Here is a 20,025-nt window from a genome sequence, read left to right as displayed (position 1 = left end):
GGACTGCGAGCTATTGCACGCTCCTCTAGGGGGTCATGTTGCTGGCTTCCTCCTAGTGTTGGTGAGGCCACCTTATCTGCCCACGTGGCTTGAGCGCGCTGGGTTGAAGCAGCCCCCATTACTGGGCTCACTCTCTCTCCTACCTGGACCGGAGTGGTGCGTGGTGCCTCCCTTTGTGGTCCGGTCTCGGCTACCCCCACTTCATCTGCCTCCCGACCGGGTGCCAAGGCAGCTGTCACAGGCACTTGTTGGGGCAGTCTCTCTCTCCCCTGCGTCTTCGGGGAGGAAGCGCTGGCGCTCACAGTGCCGGCGGCCATCTTGGGTGATGCCGGCCTCTTGCTGACGGAGCCCGCCGGCTCGAAAAAGGTGGACAAGCTCCCGTTTTCTTTCCTCGGGCGGGATCTCCCGGTGTTCCTGCCGCCTTTGCCCACCATCATGGCTAAGGTAAGAGGTGTTAAATGCCTGCTGCGCTGGTAGATAGCCGGGTTCCGGAGCGGAGCACTCAGTCTGTGCGTCCTAACCCGCCATTCGCTAGCCACGCCCCCCGTCTTTTAGAAAACTTTATAGCAGGTGTATGCAATTTTTTTTATGCGGCTACTGGGGCGTGGAGTAGCCGAACATGAGGCTACTAGTCGTGGCTACTCCTCGCCCCAGTAGCCACGTTACTCCGCCTACCAGGTAATCTTCGGCGCGCAGCTCCTGGTAGCTGCGCGCCCTCGTCCGGGTCCCCTGCGTTCTGCGCATGCATTCTGCGTTGCGCGGCTGCAGCTCCGGGGCCGGAACAACTGTGCATGCGCAGTAGCCGGGGGACTCGGACGAGGGGGGCAGCTACCAGGAGCTGCGCGCCGAAGATTACCTGGTAGGCGGAGTAACGTGGCTACTGGGGCGTGGAGTAGCCGCGACTAGTAGCCTCATGTCCGGCTACTCCACACCCCAGTAGCCGCATAAAAAAATTTGCATACATCTGCTATAAAGTTTTCTAAAAGACACCCGGGACGTGAGGATTAGCCCAAAAAAGGGCTATCCTCACGTCCCATCCATCCACCTACCACCCCTTCTACTTTTATAGGTAGAATCGGGGTGGTAGGTTCCCTTTAAAAAGGTCCCTAATGACATCACATGGTGCGATAATTAGTCACTTTTTGACTGCTGCCAGTGGCTTTGCTGGTGGCAGTCAAAGAGTTAACACTCATGATCCATTCTGCTATAAGCAGAAAACACCTGGCTTGTATGGAGAGGGCTTAGCTCATGAGACTTTATACTCCCATAACAGATTTTTGATATGTGGGGCCCCCTCCGACAACAAGATACCACATAGTTACCGTATATACTTGTGTATAAGTTACGTTTTTCAGCACTCTGCTTATGCTCAAATCTATAAAAAAAAAATGAACACTGTACTCACTAGTGTACTTACTAAAATTAGGTACCTTTGCTAATACTCGAGTATATATGGTATACTGTTTCCAATATCAGCCCAAGCACTGGAGATATTAGAAACAATGGTATCTTTAATTTTAGATTGGTTCATAAATTCCCACCTTTTCTAAACCAATTCCAATTTTGGTCCATAACAAGCCAAAAAATACTACCGCCATACTACTACCAAATAACAATACCACAATACTATACCAATTAAAACTACCATAAGACCAATATTCCAAACAAAAGCACTACAATTTCCAAATGATCCATCCAAAATTGCAACCCACAGCATTACCACAACATAAAGAAAATACCAACTTACTGATAAAGAACACAAGACTCTATACTCATACCAGTTTTCCCAATAATTTCCCAAATATAAAATCTATTGATGATCTTTACTGCCATACTGTTACTATACAAATGTCACCATGCAAAGGACAAATGATAACTAAAGATAACTTGTGGGTACAAGGCCCACAGAATAATGTTGCATCACAATTATTACCTCTACATAATTACTGAATAATACTGCATTACTGAATGATAACACACAGACCAGTATTTATCACCATATAGTGACCATATAGTTGTAGATACCAGTTCTGCACAGAGGCCGCAGTGTAATCCAATGACTTACAGGTGATGTCCCTGATGTTGTCTCTTCCCTTTGGTCTCATCTTCCAGGAGACTTCTTCCAGCCACAACACATCTCTGCAGGTGTTTAAGAGAGACATGATTGGCATCACCCTATATACTTCTCACACTTGACCCCCCACGTACACAACTGACCACACTGTGGTCAGTATATACCCCTCCCAACTCAACTTATCACACTGTTCCCCCACTGTTCGCCAGTCCCCTGTAGAAAATGGCCACAATATAATAAACTTCTTACTTACCTCAGGTTCCCTTCCAGTGATCCCACGACACTGCAGGCTATTCCTCGCTCTTCAGGCAGCCGTCGGCCATGTAAGACACAGCTACCATCGCTGGGGGTGATCCCCGATGCACTGTTTCGGTGGCAGCATGTAGTGATTGTCTCAAGAAGCAAGAAAAGAATTGCACCAAAAAATAGACCAATATGCATGAAGTAATAGATACAAAAGTATTCACAATATACATCAATATTTATTCAAGTATAAAGACAGACACAAAGAAGACCTACATTTAAAAACATTAAAAAAAATATTTTACAGGAAAATTCATACGTGGTGGCCCTGGTATGGGTCAACCACCAACGCACCCCTATCCAGACAATGGTGGCTGTCTATATGTCTACCTCAATATTGCACATAATCCACAATGGTATCATCCAATAAAGAGTTCAGTGACAATAAACCCAAGCTGCACAGTCCGCAGTAATATCAGCAGTGAGACAGTAGCCGTAAACAATACATTAAAAAAGTGCCAATACTTCCATCAAAACTCACCCAAACACAGGAAAGTGCTAACAATAAAGTGCTAGTAAAGAACTATAAAGTGCTAGTGAAAAGCTATAGACAATCACTGCTAAGGCTCTGGCTACTTACCCCTAAGGAAGTCGTCTTTTGACGACGATACGCGCGGGGAGCCGGTCACCGCCTATCCTATCTACCTCTACCTGTATGCCAGCCCTATGTAGTATACTATGTAGATCCTTACTTGAACACATGCAGTGGATAATACCTCTACCTTAGCAGTGATTGTCTATAGCTTTTCACTAGCACTTTATAGTTCTTTACTAGCCCTTTATTGTTAGCACTCAGCACTTTCCTGTGTTTGGGTGAGTTTTGATGGAAGTATTGGCACTTTTTTGATGTATTGTTTATGGCTATTGTCTCACTGCTGATATTACTGCGGACTGTGCATCTTGGGCTTATTGTCACTGAACTCTTTATTGGATGATACCATTGTGGATTATGTGCAATATTGAGGTAGACATATAGACAGCCACCATTGTCTGGATAGGGGTGTGTTGGTGGTTGACCCATACCAGGGCTACCACGTATGAATTTTCCTGTAAAATATTTTTTTAAATGTAGGTCTTCTTTGTGTCTGTCTTTATACATGAATACATATTGATGTATATTGTGAATACTTTTGTATCTATTACTTCATGCATATTGGTCTATTTTTTGGTGCAATTCTTTTCTTGCTTCTTGAGACATATCTATGGTATATTGCACTTGACCTGTCTTTACATGTTGCGGCTGTGCAAACTGCTCTTTCACAATAGCATGTATTGATTGGACACCACCAACGTGAAGTCCCATACAACCTGCTGCCGCTAAAACAGTGCATCGGTGATCTCCTCCATGATGGCAGCTGTGTCTCACTGACACAGCTGACATCTTAGACCCCTATATGCGATGCGGGCGGCTACTCAGCTGAGCTGAGTTGCTGACTGTCGGAAACTGGTGGGGGCCCCTAAAAAAGTGAAAGTGGTGTGGGCCCCGGGGCTCGAGCCCCAGGAGCCCCTCCTTTAATCCGGCCCTGGTTATGTCTCAGCACAGGGGGTGAATACACACACAATGATATCACGGCCCGGACTCGGTCCCTAGGGCGAGCGCGATGGCTCTTGAACGCCTGATTGGCGTTGGTTAATCCAGATTGGCCTCATAATCCGGCACCTCCCTTTCTGCCTTGCCGGATCTTTAGCATCATTCCTGCTAAGTGAAAGCCCTCCAGTGTTGCTGTGGTTCCAGTATTCCTGCTCCTGTGTTTCCCGTGGTCCTGTTTCTCTGTTCCTGTACCATATGCCAGTTCCTGTGTCCTGCTGTGCCTTCCTGGGTTCCTGTCCAGCAGTGCCTTCAGTCCGTGCCAAGCGTTAACAGTGTTCCTCCGTGTTCCTGTGTTACCAGTGTTCCTGCTGTCATCTCAGGTTAGGACTGTTTCCTGCATTTTCTGCCGTACTATCTTGGCTGCCATTGCGGGCTAAGTAACACTTGGGGAACAACCCAGGAGCACACCGCCGCAGCAAGACCATCCTGCTTTGCGGCGGGCCCTGGGTGTCGGCTAGTACCATCATTTCCCATGGTGGTACAGAGGGTCCACAGACTCTTCCCTAAGAGACTCTCTGACAGTTTGTCCCTATGAACTGTGACAATGCCCCACACTGTGCAGCTAAAAATACTACAGTTACTTACAATATAATGTCACCTGGATAACAGAAATGTTCCTTACTGTGCTCATACATAATATACTGGCCACAATGCCCCCCCTCCCAATATACCCTATAGCAAAACTACTCTGTGGTCCCTGCATATATCAAAGCATACATTGCGACCCCCAATTACTACAGCACCTGAATAAAAAATACTGTACCCCCAATTACATATGGTGCCCCCAATAAATTACACAATATTTGGTTCCCCCATTACTTAATTTATATATGGCCCCCTTTAATGAATGAATGTACCTATTGCCCTCTCTAATATAATGTATTTGTCAGGCTCCAGTGGTAGTGGACCCACTGCACCACCGCAGATGATGACGTAAGCCGACACCTGGGACCGGAATCTAAGTTGCAGCCGGTTATCACCAGAACCCACCGCAAAGCGGGTTGGACTCGCTGCGGTGTGGTACCATCAAGTCATTCCACAGGTGTGACTTTGTCCTCAGTGGCAGCCAAGGAGAGGTACACAGACGTTAGGCAGAATCGTAGTCGGGGACAGGCGGGAGGTCAGGACGGGCAGCACAGGATCAGAGTTGGTGACGTAGCAATAAGGCCAAGGCAGGCAGCAGAGGAGCGTACCGGGGTCACAATGGGAAATCACAATAAATCTCATCCATCTCCATCTCCATCTCCATGCGGTGTAGTAGATGGCTCAGCAGACCACATACACCTGCCACCTCCCTATAGGGACATACACCGTCCCCTTCCCTGTAGGGAGATACATCATCCCCTTCCCTGTAGGTACATGCTCCAGCCCCCTCCCTGTAGTTAGATATACCAGCCCCTTCTCTGTAGTTAGATATACCAGCCCCCTCCCTGTAGTTAGATATACCAGACCCTTCTCTGTGGGTAGATACACTGGTTCCCTCCCTCTAGGTAGATACAACAGCCCCTTCCCTGTTGGTAGATACATCGGCCCTCTTCCTGAAGGTAGATACACCTGCCCCTCCCTGTAGGTAGAAGTAGCGGCCCCTTCCCTGTAGGTACATGCTCCAGCCCCCTCCCTGTAGTTAGATATACCAGCCCCTTCTATGTGGGTAGATACAGTGGTTCGCTCCCTGTAGGTAGATACATTGGCCCCCCTACCTGTACTTAGATGCACCAGCCCCCTCCCTGTACTTATATGCACCTGCCCCCACCCAGTTGGTAGATACAACAGCCCCTTCCCTGTTGGTAGATACATCGGCCCTCTTCCTGAAGGTAGATACACCTGCCCCCTCCCTTTAGGTAGCTACACATCCCCACCTTGTAGGTAGATACACCGGCCCCCTCCCTATAGGTAGATGTGACGGCTCCCTCCTTGTAGAAGTAGGGTAGATGCGCCAGGACCCGTCCCTGTAGGTAGATGCATCGGCCCCCTCCCTGTATGTAGATGCACCAGGACCCCTCCCTGTAGGTAGATGTAGCGGCCCCTTCCCTGTAGGTAGATGCACCAGGACCCCTCCCTGTAGGTAGATACAGCGCCCCCTTCCCTGTAGGTAGATGCAGCGGCCCCTTCCCTGTAGGTAGATGCACCAGGACCCGTCCCTGTAGGTAGATGCACCAGGACCCGTCCCTGTAGGTAGATGCACCAGGACCCGTCCCTGTAGGTAGATGCACCAGGACCCGTCCCTGTAGGTAGATGCACCAGGACCCGTCCCTGTAGGTAGATGCACCAGGACCCCTCCCTGTAGGTAGATGCCCCGGCCCCCTCCCTGTAGATAGATGCACCAGGACCCCTCCCTGTAGGTAGATGCCCCGGCCCCCTCCCTGTAGGTAGATGCCCCAGCCCCCTCCCTGTAGGTAGATGCACCAGGACCCCTCCCTGTAGGTAGATGCCCCGGCACCCTCCCTGTAGATAGATGCACCAGGACCCCTCCCTGTAGGTAGATGCCCCGGCCATCTCCCTGTAGGTAGATGCCCCGGCCCCATCTGTGTAGGTAGATGCACCAGGACCCCTCCCTGTAGGTAGATGCCCCGGCCCCCTCCCTGTAGGTAGATGCCCCAGCTCCCTCCCAGTAGGTAGATGCTCCGGCCCCTTCTGTGTAGTTAGATGCACCAGGACCCCTTCCCTGTAGGTAGCTGCACCAGCCCCTTCCCTGTAGGTAGCTGCACCAGGACCGCTTCCCTGTAGGTAGCTGCACCAGGACCCCTCCCTGTAGGTAGATGCCCCGGCCCCCTCCCTGTAGGTAGATGCCCCGGCCCCCTCCCTGTAGGTAGATGCACCAGGACCCCTCCGTGTAGGTAGATGCCCCGGCCCCTTCTGTGTAGGTAGATGCACCAGGACCCCTCCCTGTAGGTATCTGCACCAGCCCCTTCCCTGTAGGTAGCTGCATCAGGACCCCTCCCTGTAGGTAGATGCCCCGGCCCCTTCTGTGTAGGTAGATGCACCAGGACCCCTCCCTGTAGGTATCTGCACCAGCCCCTTCCCTGTAGGTAGCTGCATCAGGACCCCTCCCTGTAGGTAGATGCCCCGGCCCCTTCTGTGTAGGTAGATGCACCAGGACCCCTCCCTGTAGGTATCTGCACCAGCCCCTTCCCTGTAGGTAGCTGCATCAGGACCCCTCCCTGTAGGTAGATGCACCAGGACCCCTCCCTGTAGGTAGCTGCACCAGCCCCTTCCCTGTAGGTAGACCACTGTCTCTCATCATGTCTCTGGTAGGGTGGAGCGGTGTATGTAATGCAGATGGTGACACATACAATGTACATATGATGACAGGACGGTCATATGATGCATGCCCGGGCAGGAGGAAGATGAGGGATGCTGCTGCTGTCTTGCCAGGGAGGGATGCAGTCATCCGCCCCTCCCCCACAGCACAGTGTTAACAGCTTGTGTTCATTTCCCCGCACCCCCTCCTCCTCTCTCACATCAGCCTGCATGTCAGCGGCGGCGGCGGCAGTACCGGGGACGGGAGGACGGCAGCGCGGCTCCAGCACCCGGGGATGACGCCTCCAGCTGTGTGACACCTGGGGGGACGCGTCCCCCTCCCCGCAGGGATGTGACTGGCCGCTAGCGCTCCGGTAACGAGGTGGGGTGGGGAGAGCACTGGTCCATAGCTGTGTGAAGGCTGAGGCTGAAGGTGGCTGCTCCTCCCGCCAGCCTCCATCCCCACATCATGTCTTCTTCTATGGGGCCCAGAGGCCCCCGGCCACCCATAGTGCCTCCCCCGATGCCAGATCTCCCCGACCTGAGCCATCTCACCGAGGACGAGCGGAACACCATCATGGCAGTGATGAACCGACAGAAGGAGGAGGAGGAGAAGGAAGAGGCCATGCTCAAGTAAGGACATCACATTCATTCACTTGTCAGTGCAGAGCAGGGGAGCCCGAGGGCTGTGTCCCCTCCCCAGGTGCCCAGCCTGGAGGACCTGCACGGGGAGGAGGATGATGATGATGGCAGGCACTTCTTTGTCAGCTGTCATTTCCATCCATTGACAGGTAGCACAGCACTGACTGCTAATGGAAGGGGGGCATTAGTCTGTGGCCTGCATGTCATCTGCCCTGACACTGGCCTCCATGATGACCACCATGACATAGTAATGGCTCACCCATCACGGATGGCTGTCACATGCCAGCACTGGGTGCCCTCTCCCCGGGTGATTGTGGGGCCATATCATTCCTGTATGGGAGCACTTGACTTGCTGGTCCAGGGAGCATGGGGTGTGGTTGCATTTTACTGGTGCTGTTAAGTGTCCATGGAAAGCTGTAGCCATCTTTATCTGTAATTGATGGTTTGTATTTCCCAGGATCAAATGTCTGATTGTATCGGTTGATTATATATATATATATATATATATATATATATATATATATATATATATATATGTATATGTGTGTGCTGTGTCTCAGTCATATTTATAGTCGGGGTACTAGCAGCTTGTTATTATTTCACTAGATGGAATGAATGGTATGTAATTGTTGGTGTGCCATTAATCCCCTGGTGTCTTATAATCCATGGGCCTTGTAGGAGCAGAAAATATCCAGTACTGTCAGGAAATACTGTCATTCTGCCTTTAGGAGCCTTAGATTAGTTTTCACCTATCAGGGCATTTTCTTACTGGCCTTATATCATGGGGATCATCATAAGGAGAGTAGGGACTTCTAACCTTGCCAAAAATTGGCCAACGAAGGGAGATACAACTAGTGACCATAGTGGCCTCAGGAAGATTTGGGCTATTGACAACTAATGAAAAATAGGACATATTCCACAAAAAAGTGGATTTGCTTGGTTATTTGGTGATTTTTCTATGTTTTAGAGCAAAAGAAATACTCCTAGAACTACTAGAAATGAGAGGATTGATAGTCGGGATTAAGATTAAGATTGTCTCTTATGAATGAAGTAGTTATAGGTGACATACCATGTAGTGTGGATGTTCATGTAGTCAGGGGTGGGTGTGGCACCTATTTTACCATGGCAGTATCGTATTGTGTGGCAGTATTGTAACATGGCACACTGGCCACACAGAACATTATTAAAATTATTTTCTACTGCTTGAATCTACTGAACACACAAGAGGTGTCGAAGAAGACAAAGCTCTTTGAGGCCCTAACACTGCTCAGTCCCAATGACATCCTGACACACAGGACCACTACAGCCAGTCACTGGTTACAGCTTTCATGTCCCTGTGTCTGGACTGGAGATAGACACCAACAAGGAACTGGGTAACATTGCAACTGATCATTTATAACTGGGTAACATTGGAACTGATCATTTATAACTAGGTAACATTGCAACTGAGTCATTTATAACTGGGTAACATTGGATCAGATAATTTCTCATTTATAATTTTTTTTACAATCCTGAGCTTTTAGAATGATAAAATAATGGCAGTGATTTTTCATTATGTGTCTTGGAGCCTCAGACCTGATTCATATGATACCATCATGCCATGCAGAGATGCCGTACAATATGATATACATAGGACACTGTTCTGTGAGGATAGAACATAGATCGGAGGGGTCCTAATTAGTCTTGACATGAACATTTTGTGCTTTTATTCTTTTTTAGCCCACTAATACCATATGTCTACTATATCAGGGTATGCAGTGCATGCAGGCTATATTTTCCGATGATTTTACAGTAAAGTACCTTCAGGTTTTTCTTTTTACCGCAATCAGGAGTTCTCCAAATCTCCTGCCAAATTGTCAAAGTAATGGAAGATAATGTTACACCAGCTTCCAGATTTGAAGGTGTATTTCAGGTGTGGCTGTAAGATCATCACTTGTGCTTCTTCTTCCCATGTGCCACCCACGCCTTGGAGATAGCATTGTTGGCTTTGCAGGCTATGATCCATTACTTGCCTTGATAGTATAATCATTTATCAGAGAAATCTCCGTCTTAAATGAGACGGCTACTTACACTATTCCAAAAATCAGCACAGAAGCTTATATGAAGGATTGAACAACAAAGTCTTCATTCACAACTGCATTGGAGGTTCCCTTGTAGAGTCTGTCAAGGATGCTGCTTTATGTGGTCCCATGAAATGCTCACTGGCCGAAACCCCATTTTTCATGTCCGCCATGAAATAGACTCAGAGTTTCCTTTATTTTATTATTCTCCTATAAATATTATCACATATGTGAATGAAACCATAATAAATTGTACATTAGTTGCCTACCTCATGTATGAGATCTGATCTGTTATTTCTTAGGATACAAATTCAAAACACCATTTTGGATTCCTTTTTTTAAGCAAGTCATACATAGAACATGCAGTTCTCTTTTCATTGGCTAATCCTTGTGCTATGAAATGTATCCATATGCAATAAATGGAATATTCTGCAGTGGATACGGCTTCAGCCTCATGTCATAGACTATATTCATGAATGCTTGGATGAAGTGCTGTGGTACTTCAGTGTGGATTTGTCTAGTAAGTTTCAAGAACTGACATACTGGGAGGAATTCATTAAGACTTAAAATTCCCCCTTGCAGCCATATCTACTACTACTAGTAGATCATGCGCAAACTCCGCCATTTAAGACCTGTTTAGATTCTGCTATAGTCTGTACCGCAGACCATAGTAAATACTGTGGGCCGGGCATTTACGTCCCTGACTGCGCAATCCCCACCATGCTCTATACCCTGATGCGCCAAATGTGGCGTGTGGGTCAGAGAAATTAGGAAACTGGCAGGAAGGGGGAGATTTATGTGCAGAATAAATCTCCCCCATTGTAACTGGTCCTGGGAATGACTAGTTCTGCAAGACATGAGCCCAAATATAGGAGGTGAGTGTTCAGCATGCAAATACTCAAAAACTACTTCACATTAATTTATAAAGGTCAGAATTACAAACTTGACAAGCTTCATGTGAGCTTACAGTAAGGTATGCGTGTACATAATGGTGGACTGTTACCGGTGCTGTTATATCTAATGGCCTACGTTATAGAGAACATAAACAGCATTCTTAAAGGTAACCTTTTACAACACTCAGCTATAGGTGTGTAGTGACTATTCGAAAAAATAACCTTGAATACTGCATACAAATGGCTTAAGGAGTCACCAAGAGGGAAAGAGTGATGTTGGCCTGACATGTCCTGGTTTAAATACTGTCCCATGGGATATAGATATCATCATAAGCAATCTTCTGCAGCTGTAATGATGTACTAGGTCAGGAGGGGACATCCTAGCATGATTCTTCTGTGCCCCGTGACTCCACATCATCTGTATATTGCATTCAAGCACCCAATTCCGTGTAATGCTGAATCTCCCAGAAGATAAAGGACATCACTGTCATATATAACAGGTTGGTGGTAGTCCGTGGACCTAAATACTCATAATAGATTCGCTTGGAGATGAACATTTTCTTCTGTGGTCCTCGCTCTGCCAGTGTGCTGCAGCATGTCCTAATGGTTTGATAGTATCACTTCAAAAATACTACAACCTGACTAAACTGTAGCCCAGGATATATTCACTTATGTCATTGAGTCAGCTGCGTGAAAACGACTTTTGTTGTCCGAGTCTGACATGTTCCCTGAAGACTAGTCTCAGAACCACAAATATAGAGTTACTCCTTAACTATCTGAGATTAGAGGTCCATTACTTTAAAGGTTCCCAGGTGACTACATTGCCCAAATCTTCAGCATTTTCATTACAGCACACCAGGAAACCCCTGCATGTATAAGTGGACATACACATTGTTATCTCTTGTGGTTATCATGTAAATGAGAAGCTTCTCTTGGACTGGGACTGTTACTTTCCTTGTTATGTAGTCATAGTTGATCTTAAATATTTTCATACCAACTGGAATTGCATCAATATTATAACCATGTACAGATCATTTGTATACTTTTGTTACCATCTGTTCAATTTAAACCATACCCACTTTGAACTATGGAGAGAAAAAAAGTAACATGGTGCTCTAGACATGCCCAAGAGCTATCCATGGTACTTGTGGTTTAATAAAACTGCTTGCTATACAGTGGGTACAAAAAGTATTTAGACCCCTTTTATTTTTTTCACTCTATTCCATTGCAGCCTATTGGTAAGATAATTGGTAAGCTCATTAATATACACTCTGAACCCCATCTCTTACTAATTTATTAAATAAGAACAACTGAAATATCACATGATCATAAGTATTCAGACCCTTTGCTGTGACACTCATATTTAACTCAGATGCTGTACACTTCCTTCTGATACTCCTTGAGATGGTTCTACTCCTTCATTGGAGTCCAACTTTGTTTAATTAATAGAAGTAGGGGGAACACATACATTTAGAAGTGGGGTACACATACATATAGAAACAGGAGTACTCATACATATAGAAGTAGGGGTACACATACATATAGAAGAAGGGGTTACACATACATATAGAAGTAGGGGGTACACATACATATACAGTAGAAGAAGGGGTTAGACATACATATAGAAATAGGGGGTACACATACATATAGAAGGGGTTACAAATACATATAGAAGTAGGGGTACACATACATATAGAAGAAGGGGTTACACATACATATGGAAGTATGGGTACACATATATATATATATATATATATATATATATATATATATATATATATATATATATATATATATATATGGAAGTAGGGGTACTATGAAAACAGTTGAATAAGTCCTTTCTACCTGTTACTTTAGACACAGCCCTGCTGAAGTGGGCACCATAAATGGGCTGTTACCTGAGGCTTATGACCACCATGGATCTTTATTTTACAAGATGGTCCAGTTTTTTAAAAAAAATCCTGTAAAACAAAAAAATAATTGGCACCTCTTTAAATTTCCTCACTTTTAAAGCACAGATCCTTCAGCTTTGTTTCCAAGATGCCAGCCTACTGTCTCCCTTTGCTCTGAGGTAATGGCTGCAGCGGTCGCTTTCTGTGGGGGTCTAACCAAGGATCTGTGATTGTAAAGGTTTTAGATAAAGTTTCTTTTTATTTTGAGCATTACACTGCATGTTATATTGCTTCTGCAGTTTATAGTATTATGGTGGTTGCATACGGCATTACTTATAGATCCAGGCACCATGACTGAGGTAATCTCTGAGGAAGTGCACAAGTGCTGAGGAAGCAGGGGGATGAATGGAATTTTCTGGCGGATAAGGCACATGAATCTCCCCCTCCCCGCCAGTTTTCCAGTTTCCCCAACCCGCCACTTCAGGTGGGAAACAGGCGAGTGCACGCAAGACAAGGGCATGAATGCTTCACCCACCAGATTTACTATAGTCTCCTATGGGTTATAGCAATAAACACAGTTCCGACCTAGTCTACAAGTCTGAACTGTAGAGTTTGTGCCTGTATTTACTAAGAGGCTGGAACATATGGGTGATGGACCGCCAGCGGGGGGAACTTTAAGACTTGCGTTCAAAACACACAGCACAGCTAGATTTTTTTGTGCAGCTCTTGAGCTGGGTTACTGCAGTTTAGCTCCCATTCACTTTTGGATAGTCCTTAATATCAGTGGCCTGGAAAACCTCTTTAATAAGATTTTCATAAGCCCATCAATCTTGTGCCATGAATGGGCTTAGTCATATTCCATTAGCATTTTTTTAGGACTCATTTGAAAAACAAATGAATAATACTGTATATATTATCTTACCAAAGGTAGCAGTATTAGAAGTACAGCCACAATACATGTATGTATTATATTTTCTTTGTACATAAAATAAAAAAGGGAATGAGGTTATAATATCTGATTCCTCTTTAACTGGCTACTGACTGCCCGCGTGGATATACAGTGGATGGTCCCTGAGGCCTGTGCTGAAGTCCAGGTACATGGGCCCCAGTGGGCGGACAGTAGGATGTAGGGACAGGTGTAGCTGCAGGGGTCCTGGAGAAAAGTCAGAAGCTGTGTTCACTGTTCTAGATGCATTATGGTGATTGTCTAACTGCACTATGTAAGTTCTGGACACGTTGGTGAATCGTCCCTTTGTATATTTCCTTTTTGATGATTTTGGTAAAATTTTGAAAATATCTTCTTTTACATTCTCATTATGGGGTATTGAGTGCAGAATGGAAAAATGTAATGTTTTTGGTTTTTGCACAATGCCTTAACAAAACAAAATCTGAGGACTTTCTGAATGCATAATATATTTACCGTACTGATTATTTTCTATTACTTCCATAACCAAATTTGGTAAATCTGTGTTACTTTCATTCTACAGAAACTCTAAGCTAGTACCCCACTATATTACTAGCAGCTTCAGGTAGGGTAAGAAATATCCTTCCTAGAAATTCTTCTCGTATGTTGTATCTTCCTGTTTATCTATAAAAAAAATCTCTTCCAAAAGCAAGTGAAAATGAGCAGAGATGAGTTACTTATAGAGGCTGAAGGGGAAGTGTCACTTAAGATCAGGGCCAGTTTTAGACATAGTGGGGCCCTGGGCAAAACTAAAAGTGGGGCTCCAAAATAAAACTATTTTATGAGCAGTCACAGTCAGTAAGAGGGTCCTTTATCCCTGCACTTTAATAACACCTTGTAGTTACACACAGTAGTATGGTAAGGTAATGTGTAATATGGGACTGTATGAGAATTCTATAGGAGATAAACAGATAATAGATAGAATGATGATAGAAGATAAATATGAAAGATGATATAGATTTATATATAGATGATAGAAAGATAGATTTATAGATGCTGGAATATAAAGTGGATATATATTATGCTACATGTAGTGAATGAAAAAACGAGTGGATTTATTTGTCAAGCTGAAACGTTGCGATGTGTTTTTATTAATTCACTAGATGGAGTGGTACTGTAGTTTTGCAGTACTGTTCTGGACTCTTTTTTAAATAGATTGATATAGTAGAAAAGATCAATAGAAGAGTGATTGATTGATAGACAGATTTTACATAGGAGATAGATATGATAGATAGATACGTAGATAGAAGCTGTATAGATAAATACACAAAAAGCTAGATAGATAAATGGTTTGATAGACAGATATATAGATAGGAAATAGACAAATTATAGGAGATAGATAACTAGACAGATAGATAATCTGTATATAGACAGTAGATGATCTTCAGCAAGGCATTCACCCTAGGGGTATTAAAGAAGCAAAACATCCTCTTCCCACAAAAGCCCACATGCAGGAGACCCCTTTAGGATAGGGGGCCCTGGGCAAAAGCCCATTTTGCTGCCCCCTAAAGCTAGCCCTGCTTAAGATGCACAAATGCATAGTTCTATAGTATCTAGAAACCTTCTTTTGTTATTACCCTATATTAAATAAAGCAATATCATCCTTCAAATCACATAAGGACAGATACAGCCATTTAAAGAATCAGGTGAGAATAGGATTTTTATCCGCAGCTTGCATTTAAAACTATGGGACAGATTTATCAAGCAGTCTGAAAGTCAGAATATTTCCAGTTGCCCATGGCAACCAATCACAGCTCAGCTTTCATTTCACCAGTGCTCATGAATATTTTAAAGGGGAGCTGTGATTGGTTGCCATGGGCAACTGGAAATATTCTGACTTTCAGACTGCTTGATAAATCTGCCCCTATGTCTTTAACTGCCTTTACATTGGTTGATGAGATGAGATTCTTATCTTTAATACGACACCAAAAACATAGTTCTAGGTAGGTGACAAGATATATGCATCTGAAGTGACGCTCCTAAAATTGACTCCTCTCAGGCTCTCTTCTGCACTTCTCAGCTTTTTGCATGTGACTTTGGAGTTGATTTTTTTTTAGTTAAACATGCAAGATGAAACATAAAAGAAGGAATTTTAGAAAGAATATCTCATACCCTAGTTTAGCGTGCTGCAAGTTTAGTAGGATAAAATCTGGTGACAGTGTCAATTTAACCCCTTCTCAGCATGTGACGTAATAGCACGTCTTCGGAAGACCCGAGCCTGTCTTGTTTAATCCAGGAAAAAACCTTAAAGCCTAAAAATTCAAATCACCCCCCTTTCCCTAGAATTCATATAAATATAAATAAACTTTAAAAATCATAAACACACTAGGTATTGCCACGTCCGAAAATGCCCAATCTATCAAAATATAATAATGGTTCACTGCGTCTAGCCCGGTAACGGAAAATAGCGTCCAAAGTAAAAAATGGCACTTTTTTGCCATTTTGAAAATTATAAAAAATCATATGAAAAGTGATCAAAAGGTCATACAGTCCAAAAATGGTAGCATTGAAACCGCCATCAAAGGTCGCAAAAAATGACACCACCCACAGCTCCGTACACCAAAGTATGAAAAAGCTATTGGCGCCAGAAGATGTTTTGTAGAGGAGGTTTTAATTTTTGTAAATGTATGAAAACATTATAAAACCTATACAAATTTGGTATCTCCATGATCGTACCGTCCCAAAGAATGAATAAGATATGTCATTTGGGGCGCCCAGTGAAATCCAACCCCACAAGAAAACTCCCAGGTGCTGAGACCACAAAGCGGTACTCACCCTGCTCCTTGTTATAGTGTTGCTAAATGTCTTCATTCCCCTTGAAAGAAGTTCTGGGATCATAGCTCCTGCTCTGGCCATAGTTTTATTATTTCCAGAGAATTTCCAAGTACACACCCAGAGTAAGGGGAAACTATTTTGATCTATTCTGTTCTGATGGCCATCAGCTAGTGCTGTTGAAGAGAAGGAGAACTGTAGTATCACACATAATACATTCACATTCATAGATGTCATGTAATAAACTGTCAGGTGATTTCTGCCAGAGACCAACTTTCTATAGGTTCTCCGAGGAGGATCCTAAAACTTTATTGCAACAGATCAGGTCTATTCTTTATTGGTTGCTGGCTGTCTGTTTAGTGGGGTACATCTCATAAATGTTTATTGCAGCTGCCATTCCATCACATACAGCTAATAGAAGATACAAAAAACGGATGAAGTTCCTTTAAAAAAATGCAAGGTATGCATTTTATTCTCTTTAGCTGTTACAGATACTGGCATCATGTTAGTGAAAATCATTAAAGGGAACCTGTCAGTAGAAATCGACCTAATAAACCACTTCCAGTATGATGTCAAGCAGCCGAGCACCATGTTTCTTTCATGACCCAGTGTGGTGGCATCATCCAGAAAATCAACTTTAAAGTGAGATGTAAATTGGATGTATAAAGTCAAGTGAAGCTTTCTCTTCTTCAGACTTCACTTGATGGTCTTCACAATTGATGATCCTACATGCAGAGACATCACTAACCAGATCTCCTGAAGTCCAGTGAATGATATCAATCACAGAGGTGTTCAGAGCTCCCCACCTTGACTTCAGTGTTAAAGGAAACCTACCACTTGAAGTGGCAGGTATAAGAGGGAACTACCGAGCACCAGCACAGGGTGAGCTGGTGCCGGAGCTTATTTTTGTTAGTGTTTTAAACTGCTGTATCGCGGTTTAAAACACTTTTTAAACTTTATGGCCGAAGCTGCTTCGGCGCAGGGAGGTACGCGCTCGGTGCTTACCATGCGCGCGACTGTGCGCGCGTCTACATAGGAAGTGAAGGAGAGCCGCGCCCATGGTAAGCGCCGAGCACGTACCTCCCTGCGCCGAAGCAGCTCCGGCCATAAAGATTAAAAAGTGTTTTAAACCGCGATACAGCGGTTTAAAACACTAAAAAAATAAGCTCCGGTACCAGCTCACCCTGAGCTGGTGCTCGGTATTTTCTTCTTATACCTACCACTTCAAGTGGTAGGTTTCCTTTAAGCTCTCCTCCTCGACTTTATTCAACCAATTTACCTCTCACTTCAAAGTTGATTTTCAAGATGATGCCACCGTACTGGACCATGAAAGAAACAAAAACTAGAAGGTGTTACGCTGCCTGACAATATTGTGTTAGTGGTTTACAGTATTAGGCCAACTGCTGATGACAGATTCCCTTTAAAAATAAAACACTAAAAACATACAGATAAAATATTTTCCATATCAGTATGAATATACTATGACCGTATATGAATATAAATCTATCAGTGATGTAGCAGCAGAAATCACTGGCATCACATTGTAAAAAATATCAGCAATCTCAAACTTTGGGAAGTAATAATGAAGCGTTTGGTGCCATGCCCAGATATTTCATTTTGGTGCAATGCTATCATTTTAGTTAATAGTATAATGTCTTTTTTTTCCATTATGTGGTAGAAATTAATTGAGGTGCTCAAATATGTCCTATATGAGTGACTGCCAAGGGACCAGACTGTCTGAATCATATGTGAATATCAAGCATAATTAAATTATCACAGAGGCTTGGGATAAAACAGGATATGTTATATGCAGGTGAAATAATAATGGGGCATATTTATTAAGTGTCTTCATTTAGATGGTGTAAAGTTAGGCTAGTGAGTCTGAAAATTAAAGGGGTTGGCCACTTTTCCTCATTTTACCGATATAAATCTATTAAAAGTTCTGCTCTCCTTTCATGGTATGTGAAGTGAAGCCTCCTGTCTTTAACCTCATCAGTCTATAATATGGCTGTAGATGGAGGAGCATCTGATCTCTATCTGTCCATGAACCATCACCCTGCAATGACCTTATGAAATTCATAACACTAATTTATAGGGAACTGTTTAATTCAATCCTTCCTCCTCCTACTTATAATGCCCCCCCTCCCCTTTCTGTGCCCCTTCATATAGTGCTCCCAGAAACTTAAAGAACATCTACCATTTGATTTCAACCATTATGAAGCAAACATATCTTGAGAAAGCTGCAGCTACAGTGATGCAGAAGCATATCTTGTTTAATCCCTGTGCTGAACGAGTGGTTTTGCTGAAAAAAACTATTATAAAATTGTTGGGGCTGAGCTGGGGCTCAGCGCTTCTCCTCTCACATTAAGTATGCACTGCTCCAGAGAATTATGCAATCACTGTGTTGTGCCTGACAGGCAGAAGTAATCAATCGCTGCACCATTCCCCCAGCTGCTGTGTGTGAGTGATCCAGCTCAGGATGATTATTCCTGTCTGGACAGTTTAGAAAGCTCTGTGTGATGTGTTTATCACTGGCAGGCTGAAGCAATCCAGCTTTCCCAAGATCCTGAATGTTATAATAGTTTTTTCAGCAAAACCACTCAGCTCAGGGATCAAACAAGATATGTACCTGCATCATTGTAGCTACAGCATTATCAAGGTATGTTTGTTTCATAATGCATGAAATCAAAGGGTAAATTTCCTTTAACATTCCTCATTTCCCCACAGCAGCCCTGCTTCATTCTCTGGTGCAAAGCAAGTCCTACTGGTGTAGCAGGTAGCCGAATGCCTACTCCTTTGCCATTGCATTCAGCTCTATCTACCTCCAAAGGGAAGCAGAGTTGATTCTGGGACTGGGACAGTGGGTGGACCATATTTGGTACTATCCCATTGGCAGGGCCGGACTCTCATCTCCCCTTTTGTGGCCTCACTCACCTTCCTTCACATTTATGGCTGCTCATCGTGTGCTCCCTCACCTCCCCTCCGATTGTGTCCCCTCATCTCTCCCCTCATATCATGTTGCCCCTCCCATCCTGTCGGCCCATCAGCCCCATCAGCTCATCCCCAATCTCATAATGTGCCACTCTATACTTCCTTCATATTGTAGCCCACTCTTATATGTGGACCCCCCCCCCCCCATATTGTGGCATCTCATCTTCTGGCCCCTCATGTTCCCCTAATATTTTGCTACTCTCACCCCCTTCCCATATTGTTCCCTATCATTTCTCCTCATCTAGCTGGTCCTTATCTTGAGGACCCCCTCTGTGATGCCAGAGATCTGCGCATGTACAGAAGCTCCAGAGCCAAGGATGCACCAAACTGTATAGACTATGCTCTGCTGCTGAAAAATTAAAGCTGAACTGTGATTGGTTGATATTATCTTTAAGGCAGCCGTTTCAAACCAGACCTTCAAATATGTTCAAGCACATACAGAAAACATACCCAGACAGACTCGCATTGCCACTGCGCTCAACTCTGTGCCCTGAGAATTGGAACTGACTGTGGCCATAGTTAATCTGCATCTACCCTGGTGCCTTTCAACCCATCTATGGTGCCAAGTAAGGGGGCTCATATCTGGTCATATCTGGTCAGACA

General features: G+C 44.5%; 1 protein-coding gene across 20 annotated transcripts in view; it reads left to right on the top strand.

Moving 5' to 3' along the window:
• Positions 1 to 7,319: 7,319 nt before the first annotated feature.
• RIMS1 (regulating synaptic membrane exocytosis 1) overlaps positions 7,320 to 20,025 on the top strand; it is a 258,952-nt gene continuing 246,246 nt past the window's right edge. For 7 of the 20 annotated variants that reach the window (XM_072142134.1, XM_072142139.1, XM_072142141.1 and 4 more), the window contains exon 1: positions 7,326 to 7,841. In XM_072142134.1, coding sequence (XP_071998235.1) covers positions 7,678 to 7,841 — 164 coding nt within the window. In that variant the 5' untranslated portion in view covers positions 7,326 to 7,677. Of the gene's footprint in view, positions 7,842 to 20,025 lie in introns of all 20 variants that reach the window. The other 13 variants (XM_072142137.1, XM_072142145.1, XM_072142146.1 and 10 more) reach the window with 4 other exon arrangements.

This window comes from Engystomops pustulosus, chromosome 3 (assembly GCF_040894005.1).
Source record: "Engystomops pustulosus chromosome 3, aEngPut4.maternal, whole genome shotgun sequence".
Lineage (NCBI taxonomy): Eukaryota > Metazoa > Chordata > Amphibia > Anura > Leptodactylidae > Engystomops > Engystomops pustulosus.
The sequence above is the reverse complement of the archived record's forward strand: the minus strand, read 5'-3'. Positions and strand labels throughout refer to the sequence as shown.